This window comes from Humulus lupulus, chromosome 6 (assembly GCF_963169125.1).
Source record: "Humulus lupulus chromosome 6, drHumLupu1.1, whole genome shotgun sequence".
Taxonomy (NCBI): Eukaryota; Viridiplantae; Streptophyta; class Magnoliopsida; order Rosales; family Cannabaceae; genus Humulus; species Humulus lupulus.
In genome coordinates, this window is record NC_084798.1 from 208,916,433 (window position 1) to 208,929,622 (window position 13,190).

At 34.0% G+C, this 13,190-nt stretch overlaps 1 protein-coding gene across 1 annotated transcript; it reads left to right on the plus strand.

The window, feature by feature from the left end:
• The first annotated feature begins 3,269 nt into the window (after nucleotides 1-3,269).
• Nucleotides 3,270-12,094, plus strand: LOC133783073 (uncharacterized). Its single transcript, XM_062222607.1, has 4 exons — nucleotides 3,270-3,409; nucleotides 10,858-11,249; nucleotides 11,323-11,570; nucleotides 11,638-12,094. Exons 2-4 carry the CDS (start codon nucleotides 10,868-10,870, stop codon nucleotides 11,827-11,829), a joined length of 822 nt encoding a protein of 273 aa, XP_062078591.1. The 5' UTR covers nucleotides 3,270-3,409; nucleotides 10,858-10,867; the 3' UTR covers nucleotides 11,830-12,094.
• Nucleotides 12,095-13,190: the final 1,096 nt, after the last annotated feature.

The window sequence follows — 13,190 nt, forward strand, 5'->3', positions numbered from 1 at the left end:
ACTGCTTTGATTGCTACCTTTGATATTGTTGTGTATATTGATTGAATGCCCTAGAACTTTCGGGTGTCGAGAACCTTTGCTGTTTTCAGAGAAAGAGTAAAGTGGTTGATTAAATACACATATAAACAATATAAACAGATATGCAAGGTCTGTCTTCTTGTGTGTGTGTAAGGTCAATATTGACCTTGGTGACTAATATTGTGACCCAGTGTTATAGAGATGGGTTATATTGTAAAATATAATAGTGGTATCAGAGCTAGCTTTCAGCTAAGATAACTAGTCACAAGTGATATGGAAGAGGAGCCATACTGGAGGAACAAGATCCTCAAGAAGCAGAGTACAGGGCAGAGGAATTTGTGGACGTTCCATTGAACGATCATCAAGAGAAGAAAAAGTTTCTTCATAGTCAACCCCTTCTTTCTGTGTGTAGCCTTTGGCTACAAGCCTTGCTTTGAAAGACTCCACTTTCCCATCCGCTCGTCTTTTCTTCTTGAATATCCACTTACAACCAATGGGTTTGATATTCTCAGGTGGATCTTCAAGAACCCAGACAGAATTAGAATACATCGATTCCATTTCTTGGTTCATGGCTTCTTGCCATTTGTCCTTCTCAAAATCATTCATTGCATCTTTAAATGTCAATGGATCATCTTTGTTTGTGTCAGACACAAGCATTTGAACTTCGTGTTAATGGCGTGTGGGTTGCTTACTAACCCTCCCACTACAACGAGGTTCACTACTATTCTGACTAGAGCTAGCAGTTTCCTCTTGCCGTTTTTCATTGGTTGTTGCTCGTGACTTTGCAACTTCATTCGAGACCATCTCCTCCAGAATAACCTTACTACGAGGTTTGTGGTTATTGACATAATCATGTTCAAGAAAAGTTGCATTTGTCGATACAAATGTTTTATTTTCTTTTGGATTATAGAAAATTCCACCTCTGGTCTCTTTGGAATATCCCACAAACATGCACACTTCAGAGCGTGATTCCAACTTCCTGGTCTTTCCTTTAAGCACGGGTGCAGGACACCCCCAAATTCGAAAATGGTGTAAACTAGGTTTACAACCATTCCATAATTCTACGGGTGTCTTTTGGACATACTTAGATGGAACAACAGTTAACATGTATAGAGCACATTGAATTGCATAGCCCCATAATGATAGTGGTAATGATGAGAAACTCATCATTGATCTAACCATATCTAATAACGTTCTGTTCCGTCTTTCCGAAACACCATTTTGCTATGGCGTTCCAGGTGTTGTGAGTTGGGATTGAATGCCATGCTTACACAGATGGTCCTTGAATTCAAAATCCAAGTACTCTCCTCCTCGATCAGATCGAAGAGCTTTTAGTGACTTACCTAATTGCTTTTCAGCTCCTGCTTGAAATTCTTTGAATTTTCCAAAAGTGTCAGATTTTCTTTGCATTAAGTATAGGTAACCATATCTTGAATAGTCGTCAATAAAAGTGATGAAGTATACATAACCTCCTCTTGCTTGTACATTAAGTGGACCGCAAACATCCGTATATACTAGCTGAAGTGGTTCTGTGGCTCTTGAACCTTTAGCAGAGAAAGGTCTCTTGGTCATTTTGCCTTCTAGACAGGATTCACAAATAGGGAGATATCCAATAGATAGTTCTCTTAAACGACCATCCTTTACAAGCCTATTTATTTTGTCTAGACCAATATGGCCCAATCTCAAATGCCACAGATATGTATCACTATCAGAATCAGTCCTTTGTTCTTTAATAGATCTAGGATTAGCTGTTTTGAATAATTTAGAATTATTAACAGATTTCTCTTTAGCTTGCAGTTTATAAAGCCCATCGATAGATTTTGCAGAACATATTTGCTGACCCTCGTTTTGGCCAACTGACACGGAGTCAAATACTTGGATGAAAATAGTGTGACAATTAAGATCTAATCGAAAAAAGAAAATGACATCAAAGATTTATAGTGGTTCGGCCCCAAAGATTGGTAATGACCTACGTCCACTTGATGCTACTATTAATGTTGAGCTTCAAAGATGTGATCAAAGAACTAGGGTTCTTCAGTTTCACAAACCTTAGAAGGAGAAAACAATACATACGATGGATAATTGCAATACGATTCTCTCTTTTTTAGATCAGAGAAGAAGATTCGGAAAAAGATCCCCCCTTGAGCAATTTCTTGTATATTTATAGGCTCAAGGAGGGTTACATGTGTCAATCAATCATATCTTTCCTTAATAAATTGATATTCAGGTTATAATGAAGAGATATTCTCGGTTATCATTACAACTATACAAATTTATACATAAATAAACAGAGTATATGACCAGGCTGGTCGTATATAAAACTTGAACCCCGCGTATGGAAGTGTTTCTGGTCGATAGGCGAGCAACATCTCTGCCACGTGTTGAAAATTTTTGCCACGTCATCCACAACTGTTTTTTGGATAAACATTTGCCCCCTAAGTTTATTTATTGCGACTAGCAATAAGTAAACTTACACTACAAGAAATCTGATCTTTACCTACCAATATATATTGGTAGGGAAAGTAATGTTTTGCCTACCAATATTTATTGGTAGATAATATTAGTAGGTAAATGCTAATCCATTATATTATATTTCTGAACAGAGCTTTACCTACCAATAATATCAGTAGGTAATGATCTTTACCTACGTATATTATGGAGGGAAATTTTTTAACCATTCCCGCTCAATTTTCCCCCCGTTTTTTATTTTCATTATATTATTTTATTATTATAAATGCTTATTTGGAAGCTTATGTGGAGTAAATAAGCTGACATTTACCTACCAATTTCTTACCTACATATATATATTGGTAGGTAAAAATATCTTTTGCCCACTAATATTTATTGGTAGCGAATATTGGTAAGTAATTATTTGTCATTAGTATATTAATTCAGAAATGTTATTTCCTACCAATATTACCTACCAATATGGAGACTTTATCTACATTTATTTTTCAGGGAAAATTTTTACAATTCTCGCTCAATTTTTCCTCCCATTTTTGCTTACTTTTTATTTTATATTTTTATAAATGCTTATGTATAAGCTGATGTGTTATAATATTGATGATGTGTTAAATTTGTTGTAATATGTGTCTGCCATGTGGCCTATTTTTTTTTTATCAAATTAACAAATATATTATATGTTATATATTATATTTTATAACCCTTTCACGCACCCTTTTCTTTCGTGTTTCCGTTCCCTGTTCTCTCACAGCCCTGTTCTCCACAGCCGTTCCATTCCGTTCTCATAGCCGTTCCGTTCCTTGTTCTCTCACAGCCGCACGCCGCACCCTTTCCCTGTTCTCTCACAGCCACACCCTTATCACAGCCGCACGCCGCCTCTTCCAGTTCTTCCTCAAGACCTGTATATCTGCAACTCCTGGGTAACAAGGTATCACCCACGACTATATTTCAAATTTTTTTCATTTTCAGTTTTTTCTTATTTCAGATCAAAGAAAATAGTTCAGAATTTAAAAGCAAGAGCAGCTTTTTGTCTGCATCTTGAATCGACAACGATCCAGCCATGTATCGAATGTTTTGAGGCAGTCTCTTCATTTGCGATAGTGAAATTATATTCTAGATGCTGTAGAATGTCTAGCTCACTCGCCCATAAATTTACTTCCAAGTTTTCCTGTTCACTCTAGGACTTTTATGGGTTTGAATTATATATAGACATATAGACTTTTATGGGTTTGAATTGTATATAGACATATAGACATAGGCCTACAACACGTTCATATTTAAATTTATATAATTGCAAATGAAAAAAAGTCAAATATTCAACACTTTTTAATATATATAATCGCCCATAAATTTACTTCCAAGTTTTCCTGTTGACTGTGGGACTTTTATGGGTTTGAATTATATATAGACATATAGACTTTTATGGATTTGAATTGTATATAGACATAGGCCTACAACACGTTCAGATTTAAATTTATATAATTGCAAATGAAAAAAGTCAAATAGTCAATACTTTTTAAATTTATATAATTGCAAATGAAAAAAGTCAAATATTCAACACGTCCTGTGAATTTTTTTTTTTTTTGTCTGTTTAATCAAATTATAATATATTAAACACTATTAAACCATAAAAATATCTGAAAAGTGTTGTGAATATTTTGGTATATTTTGTATTCTGACTATACTAGTATACATACACTCGGTTTGTTGCTTCTTCTATTTCCAGGTTCAACAAGCTTTTTCAGACCTGGAGAGGTAATTTCAGTGCTTTTTTGGGTACAGGAATCTTGTAAACATGCTAGTGTTATTCTTTAATGGGTGTTTAAGTTAGTTCAAACATTCGCAGTGGAAATTACCAACATATGTAATATCTAACTAAGTTCTATATTGTATTAGTTTATAATAAAAATGGCTGCTTTAAGAAGTCATTGGCAGCCAACATATTTGATTATGCATGTATTTGTTTGCTCTTAAATTGTAGCAGTAGCATCCTTTGGCTAAAAAGCTGTTTTCTCAAACTCTTGATTCTTTGCTGCTGTTGTTGTTTACAGGGAGCGTGGTTATCTTGTTACTGATGAAGTGTTTGAGGTAATTTTTAACTTAGTTGCTTTCGATGAAAGCCAAGTTGTAATTGTATGTTGACTAGTGATTGGTGGTGGCACTTATTTGTCCAGTACTTGTAGCTACTGGTATGAGAGTTATTATTAGCTCGTGTTCTCTCTCTCACTCTCTCTTTCTCTCTCGATTTTCGTGTTGTTAATTTCCTATTCTCAATTGATGCTAAATATTGGTCACAGGCATTGGTAAAAATTGGATTCTCGCTGGACTCTCCTGCTTTTTACACTGTCTGTGAGGTAAATCATTTACTTGCACTTCATGGATGGATTCTAAATTTTCTTAAGAAGCAGTTGAAATGATCTATTTTTCACTTGTGGTACATGGCAAAAATTTGATGCATGTGCAAGAATTTGGATTATTTTTTAGTGCGGATTTTCTTAAAGAGATCAGTAGATGCTATAGATTTACTTGGGATTTTCTAATGATGTTTATACATAATAAGTTTATGGCTGTCATAGCTCATTCTTTTATAATTTGGGCAGAGTTTTGATCAAAAGAAGAATGGAAGGTCAGATTAGATGATTTCATATCTCTTTGTATATTTTTGCAGTCAGCTCGGTAAGTTTCATATCTCACAGGAAAACCCTCTTCTTTTGGACTATGAAACATATTTGCTTGATGGGATTCGATTTGGTTTTTCTTTTCCTTTTTATTTTGGTTACTACCCTTTGAATACATGTATTCATTAGTGTTATTTCTTGTAATTGCCAAGATTTTTCCTCTATTTATTATAAATAAACTGGAAAGAAAAAATCTCAACTTTTTTATTTTTATTTCTAGACTCTCTAGTCAAAATGAATTTCTGAAAAATCCCCATTGATTTGATTTCATTGAGTGTGAACCCAATCCCAATGACCAACTTTTAAGTAACTTAATATTCTGACCCAATGTATGTTCATTTCAACAACATTTTAAAAGAAAAAGCTCTTCTTTTTTCTTTTCTACTTGCATTACCATTCAAAGTTAAAAAATTGAGACAAATGCAAATATTGGGTATGAACCTGTATATGTAATTGAGTTGGTTGGATTCTTGAATACTTGAATTGGATCAAATAAAGGAGTACTATACTAGTATACATATGTATGCAGCAAAAATAATGTATGTTGTGGAATATCAAACTTGGAGTTGTTTATTTCTTTATCGATTCCTCTATTGATTCTTTATATTTGTTTGCAAGTTATGTTTTCTAAAATTTTTGTATAACTTTCAGATCTGATTTTATTTTAGTTTTGATTGATTTTGAATGTGTAAATATGAGCATGATTGAATTCTTGTTGATTTTATTGTTGATCATTATTTTGAATCAGAATTTAATTGTAATATGAATTTCTTGTAGTGCTTTGAGGTTTTGGACTTGGTCTGGGTGGCTCTGTGATTTTTGAATTAGGCTTGGCGGCTTTAACACTTTTGGAATTTAGCCTTGGAAGCCTTGAGGTAACATTTTTATGATTTATAGTGATATCAAATCCTTGCTAATCTGAAAGTTTGATGATGAATCATTGTCCTGAGGCACTTTTTGGTGCTTTGTTTATAGTTTTTGTGATTGGTTGTTTATGCATTTGAATTTGTCTATGCTATTTCTTTTGTATTTTGTCTTTGGTACTTTGTTTATGAGTTGTTGTTAGTGGCTTTCCCTCTGTTGTTTATGTACTAAGATTGATTAAAAGTCTAGTTTCTTTGGAAGAGACTACAAAATAATAAAATAAAAAATCAGTAAATTAACACTATTTAATAAGCTTACTGTCATTTTCTATTGGTACTTAGTTTAGAGCTCAGAGACAAAGTGTTATGGTTTATTTGCTTTGTGAAATATTAATAATTCATGTGGAAGAAGAAAAATTAAAGCCCCTTGTTTACTGGGGTGGAAAGAATCTTTAAAGCCTCCTCCTGGGCAGTAGTAGTAACCTTTGAATATGTACAAAAATATGTGCACCACATATATATACATACATATATTTATATGTTTCTATATAATGACAATAGTTCTTTCAATTCAATATTGTTTTTAAAAAAAAAAAGAAAGAATTAATAATAAAGATGCATTCATGAATCCATGTCAGATAGATCAAATCCCATGTTACCAAATTGAACCTCCCCAAAAAATGCAACGTCCATGAGAGGTGCTTGTCTAGCAGCAACTTCCATGATTCTCAGTTTAGCTGCCCCAAGTAGCTGAACCATAACAATTTTCATTGTTTTCCTCATCCTTTTTAGCCTCTCCATTTTCATTGCACTTCCCCCAAATCAATCTCCCACTTTCTCTTCTTTCTTATTTTCCTATTTCATTTATAATAATCTACAAAAGAGAAAAATCTTTAATATTTACCATCCTTTCTTATTCTTTTTCTTGCTCTTGTTCTTCTCTGTGTTCTTTCTAGAATTTGGGTTCATCATCAGCTCTACCAACTATAACAAGGGACCCCATTTTGTTGGTTCATGGATCGTCATTGAATAAATATACCAAATAAACTTTCAGCAGAATATGCTGCTGGAATGAATGAATTCATTAGTGTTGCAAGACACTCCATGGACTCCAATGGGATGGTTCTATGCCCTTGTTGTCGATGCGTGAATAAGAAATCACAATACATGCATGTGATAAAGTTGCACTTGATCACTCATGGATTTCTTAGTACTTACACAAGGTGGTATCACCATGGTGAGCAAGTAGAGGAAGTAGAAGATGATGGATTATTTGATACTGAGGATAATGTCGAAGATTCAGATCAGAGTGATGATTTGGCGGCAGGTCTTCATGATGCTATTGGTAGTAAGTATTTTGACATTGGTCCAACTAGTGACTTCAATGATGAATCTCCACTTAATGTGGATGACAAGTATGATGCATTGTTTGAGTCACTTCATAAGCCTTTGTATAATAATTGTAAAGGTTTCTCTGTCTTAAGCGCGACGGTGAAGTTGATGAATCTCAAAGTGCTTAACATATGGACAGATAAATCATTCGACGGTCTTTTGGAGTGTTTGAGAGAGATATTTCCCGAGGGTAATCAGTGCCCAGGGAATTATTACCAGACGAGGAAGCTTCTTTGTGAGGTGGGCTTAGGCTATGAGCAAATTGATGTTTGTCAATACGATTGTGCATTGTTTTATGGTGAGAATGCAAATGCAGTGTCATGTCCTGTATGCAAGTCTAGTCATTATGTACGAAATCAAATCCCACATAAACGACTTAGATGGCTCCCAATCAAGGCACGACTTAAGAGAATGTTTAGTTCGAAGCACACTTCTAAAGATATGCGATGGCATAAAGAGGTACGAAAAAATGAAGCTGGGATTTTACGTCATCCTGCTGATGGGGATGCTTGGAAGCATTTCAACAATGTGTATCCTGACTTTGCAGCTGATTCTAGGAGTATACGAATGGGGTTGGCGTCAGATGGGTTTAACCCTTTCTCTAATATGACATCAACCTATAGTTTGTGGCCAGTGATATTAATTCCGTACAATATGTCACCTTGGGCTTCTCCTAATGGAACAAACTATCTCATGTCTTTGTTAATTCCAGGCCCTAAATCTCCTGGAAAAGATTATGATGTGTTCTTGATGCCATTAATTGAAGAGCTTAAAGAGTTATGGGATGGAGTCAATGCATATGATTTGTATGGTCAATGCATGTTTAAACTTCGAGCTGCAGTCTTGTGGACAATTAGTGATTTTCCTGCTTATGCATACTTGTCTGGGTGGAGCACTACTGGTAAATTAGCATGTCCTGTTTGTCTTGAAGATACAAGATCTAGAAGAATAACTGACAAACAATGTTTCATGGGACATCGATGTTATTTGAAAAGAAACCATTCTTGGAGAAAAAGTAAAGAATATGATGGATCTACTGAATTACGTGGCCCTCCTAGAACTTTTACTGGTGACGACATTTTAAAGCAATTGGATGAAATTCCTATTCATACCCCTGGTAAAGAACCAAGTAATTCTTCTAGAAAACATAAGCGTGGAGAGAAAGAGCTGAATTGGTGTAAAAGAAGTGTTTTTTTTGAATTGCCATACTGGTCAAAGCTCTTGCTGCGTCACAATCTTGATGTGATGCATATAGAGAAAAGTGTATGTGATAACATTATTGGAACACTTTTAGACATTGAAGGTAAATCGAAAGACACTTTAAAAGCTCGTAAGGATTTACAAAATCTTAATATTCGTGAAGAGCTTTGGCTGAAGAAGGACCTATCTAATAACAAGCTTGAAAAAACTTATGCTAGTTACACTTTGACGAGAGAAGAATGCAAAGATTTTTGTAAATTCATTCAAAGTGTTAGATTACCGGATGGATATGCTTCGAATATTAGTCGATGTGTAATAGATAATGACAAACTAGGAGGAATGAAAACTCATAATTGTCATGTTTTACTTCATAGGATATTACCAACTGCATTACTTCCTTTTCTGACAGACAACATTCGTGGTACTTTGATTGAACTCTGCCAATTCTTTCAAAAAATTTGTGCAAAAACATTACAAATTTTTGACATAGAAGAATTGAGAGATGGAATTGTAATAATTTTGTGCAAGTTGGAAAAGATATTTCCCCCATCATTTTTTACCATAATGGTTCATCTTTGTGTTCACCTACCCGATCAAGTGTTATTAGGTGGTCCAGTTGCTTCGAGATGGATGTTTGGGACAGAACGCCATATGGGTTTGTACAAGAAATATGTGAGAAACATGTCTCGGCCTGATGGTTCAATAGCAGAAGCTTTTGTTGTAGATGAAGCTGTAACTTTCTTGTCAAGATATGTTTCTAACATAGAGACAAGATTCACAAGACCCGAGCGTAATTGGGATATACCTTCTCCAAATCATAAGTTAGATATTTTCAACTCCAATGTTCGTCCATTAGGGGCATCTACTATCAAATTGCTTCAAAATTGGAGACAAGTCGTTCAATGGTATATATTGAACAATTCTGTAGATGATATCCAACATTTTATCGAGTAAGTAACAATTTCTTTTATTCTTCTAAATTATCTCAACATAATATCATTTACTTATTCATAGAAATGAATTTGAATGTAGTGATCATATAAAGTTGTTGGAAGAAAAAGGTCTTTCAGATTCAGAAGTTGCCTTAGAGCACAAAGAACAATTTCCTTCTTGCTTTAAGAATAAAGTAAGAGATTCTCATTAATGGTTTCTTACTAAATTCTTAAGTTGTGACATCATTCATCATAATTCAAATTATTTCATACTACAGGTGTCTCAAATGCGAGTTCAAAAATCACCTCTTGCCAATGATGATTTGTATTCTTTATCTCAAGGTCCACTTGAACGGTACAACACCTACCAAAGTTGTATTGTAAATGGTGTTCGATTTCGATGTAAAGAGCGTGACGATACTCTTAAGACACAATGTTCTAGAATTTGCACTGAAGGTGATCATGACAATATTAATATCCTATACTATGGTGTCTTGATTGAGATTTTGCAGTTGTCATTCGTTTTAGATTGGAAGGTGTTCTTATTTCGTTGCAAGTGGTATAACTCTAATCCAAAAGGTAGATCAATTGTTGTGGATCATAATTTGACTTCCATCAATACATCTACTAATTGGTATTCTAATGAACCATTTATCTTGGAAACTCAAGCACAACAAGTTTTCTATTTGCTTGATATGAAGCGCGGTTCAAATTGGCGGGTTGTTCAAAAAGTAAATAATCGATCTATTTATGACATTCCTGAAATTATGGAAGAGACAGTAAATAATGATGTGTTTCAAGAAGAAGAATCATTTCTATTGCCACCTTTTCAACCAATTGAGGATTTCATTGAAAGTTCGTCTTTAGTTCGATTAGATGTTCCTTCTGTAACTCTTTCAGACCAACTTGTTGTTGATTTATTTTTAAACCAAAATCAAAATGTTGACAAGGATAGTGACTTAGATGAAGATTTTGATGAAGGAAATATATTCTCTAATAATGAAACATTTCTCTCAAGTGATGACACCAAAAGTTATACAGAATTAGAATGTGATGATGATGCAGATTCTTAATTCATAGTTAGTCATCTTGTCATTGATCAGTTAGTGCCTCGTGAAATTTGTCTACAAATGTTCTTCCCCAACTAGCCAACTAGCCAAGCACCCTGTACTCAAACAGAAATACAAGTACAGAAACTAAGGTTTGCAAAAACTGAGATGAAATAAGATATCTAGATTCTTAATTCATAGTTAGTTTCTTAATATTTGTAAATATTTATTTACTAATCATTTTCTTTGTTTTATTTCACAGAATTTTAGTCATGGCACCTGGTCGTCGCACCACTCGATCTACTGCTCAAAGTCAACAAGTTGAACTAGTCATTGATCCTCCTGCTCCACCTTCACAAGTTGTTCGCACTACTCGGTCGAGTATAGAGAATCAACAAGTTGAACCAGTCATTGATCCTCCTGCTCCACCTACACAAGTTATTCGCACTACTCGGTCGAGTTTAGAGAATCAACAAGTTTGTCGCACCACTCGATCTACGGTACTCAGTCAACGACCTAGAACCACCGCACAATATAATGTAGAGAGAGAACACCCTCAAGGCTCCACACACCCTACTGTACAGGGTGAACAAGTTAATGTGACGACCCATTTTGATACCGAAGATGATAATCAATCTTCCCAAGTTCCATCAGGTAAATTTAATGTCTTTCATGTTTATTTCTTTAAATTTCTATTTATTTTAATTAAGATTATATTGTATTGTAGGACAAACATCTTCCTTTAAGCCACGTGTAGTTACTTGCGGCTTGACAACTACAACTATAGCTAAGGCATCATCAACTAGAAAGTTGTCAGTGACTTTTAATGCGGAGTGTCGTCAACCAATTTGTACTAATGCTGAGAAATTTAATAATGAGATTGGATTCATTATTCGGAATCATGGTACATTTCATTATAAAGAGTGGATAATGGTCCCAGAAGATGTGAGAGCTCCATTGCGACACTATCTTTCGGTAAGTCATTTCACAATATTACATTTATATTTGTAATATTTATAATTAATATTGTTTTATGTTATAGGAACATTTTGACATCAACTTGAATGATGAGACAACTAAAAAATGCATTGATGAGCAAATGAGAAAAGCTTGGAAGGGTCATAAGTACAAGCTGCACTTATATTTCAAAGAAATTGGAGGAGAAAATGATCTTGAGATGGCCAAGAGCAAACGTCATCTAGACTTAAAGAAGAACATCAAGAAGATTGGATGATTTTGTATGATCGTTGGTGTTCTTCTGAATTTAAGGTAACATTTTTTATCATAATATTGCTATTATGATAGGAACAAGAGACCCGACATACTATTTACATATTACTATTGTTCTTAACATCTAGCTTTTTGCTATTTACTATTCACATGATGATTTGATGTTTTTATGTTAAATTTTCTATTTTGAAAACAATTTTAACTTTTTAATTAATTACATAAGTTTTACTTTTATTTGTGATTTTCTTTGAACTATTTCAATTATGTAATTTTTGACGAAAACATTAGACATCACCAATTAAAAAAAAATGTGTGTGTTTTTAATTTTTCTTTTGGTTGAGGACTAGCAAAATATTAAGTTTGGGGTTGTGATAACTCTACAAAATAGAGTTATTTTACCACTTTTTATGTGCCAATTGTTGTTTAATTCTTGAGTTTTTAATTGATTTATTAAATTTTAAAGTAATTTTGAATTTATTAGGTTTATTTTAATTCTATACATTTTTGTGTATTTTTATAGTCATTTTGTTGTAAAATGTTGTAGTTTAATTATTTGAATTATTGTTGTGTGTTTAGTGGTAAAAATAAATGCATATTTATTCACCTTAAGTGTCAAAACAAATTAAGTTTAAATTAAGATTTTATTTAAATTAATGAGATGTATTTTTATTTTGAAAATATTTTATTTGAAGTTAATTTATACTATTTTATAGAAATTAATTTACATTTTTTTTTTGTTTAAAGGAAATCAAAGAAAGAAGTGGCATTTTTGAGAGAAAGGCAAAGAAAATGGTACCTCCAGCACTAGGCCCAAAGCCCACCTGCCCAGGCCCAATTTCAGCTTCAGCACCCCATGGTTTCCTTCCTCCAGCCGTGCCTCCAAGCCTCCCTTCTTCAGCAATCCCCTTCAACATTCCAGCCATCAACGCCTCTCCAACCTGCCACGTCGCCTAGCCTTCTTCAGCTGCTCTGCCAGCCCACTTGGGCCTGCGCCAATCACCTGAGGCCCAAAATAGCTCCATCCTCTTCTCTGCCAGCCAGCTGCAAGCATGCCACAAAGCATTTTTTTCTTGAGCCCATAAAAATGCCACAATTTACTCTTGTCCCCTATGTTCAAAAATGCCACTTTTTACCCCACTTTCTACACATTTTACCCCAAAACATCATTATTACACCCTATAATTTACCCCTATTTGCCATATTATTATTAATTTAATAAATTTAATTAATTTAAATTGATTATTTTAATACTCATTTTTTGGCTATAAATAAGGGAATTAGGTGTCATTTCTAGGAGAGGTTACCATACCAAAAATTCTACACATTTCAAAACCTCTCTATTCTCTTCATCTTCTTCTTCTTTTT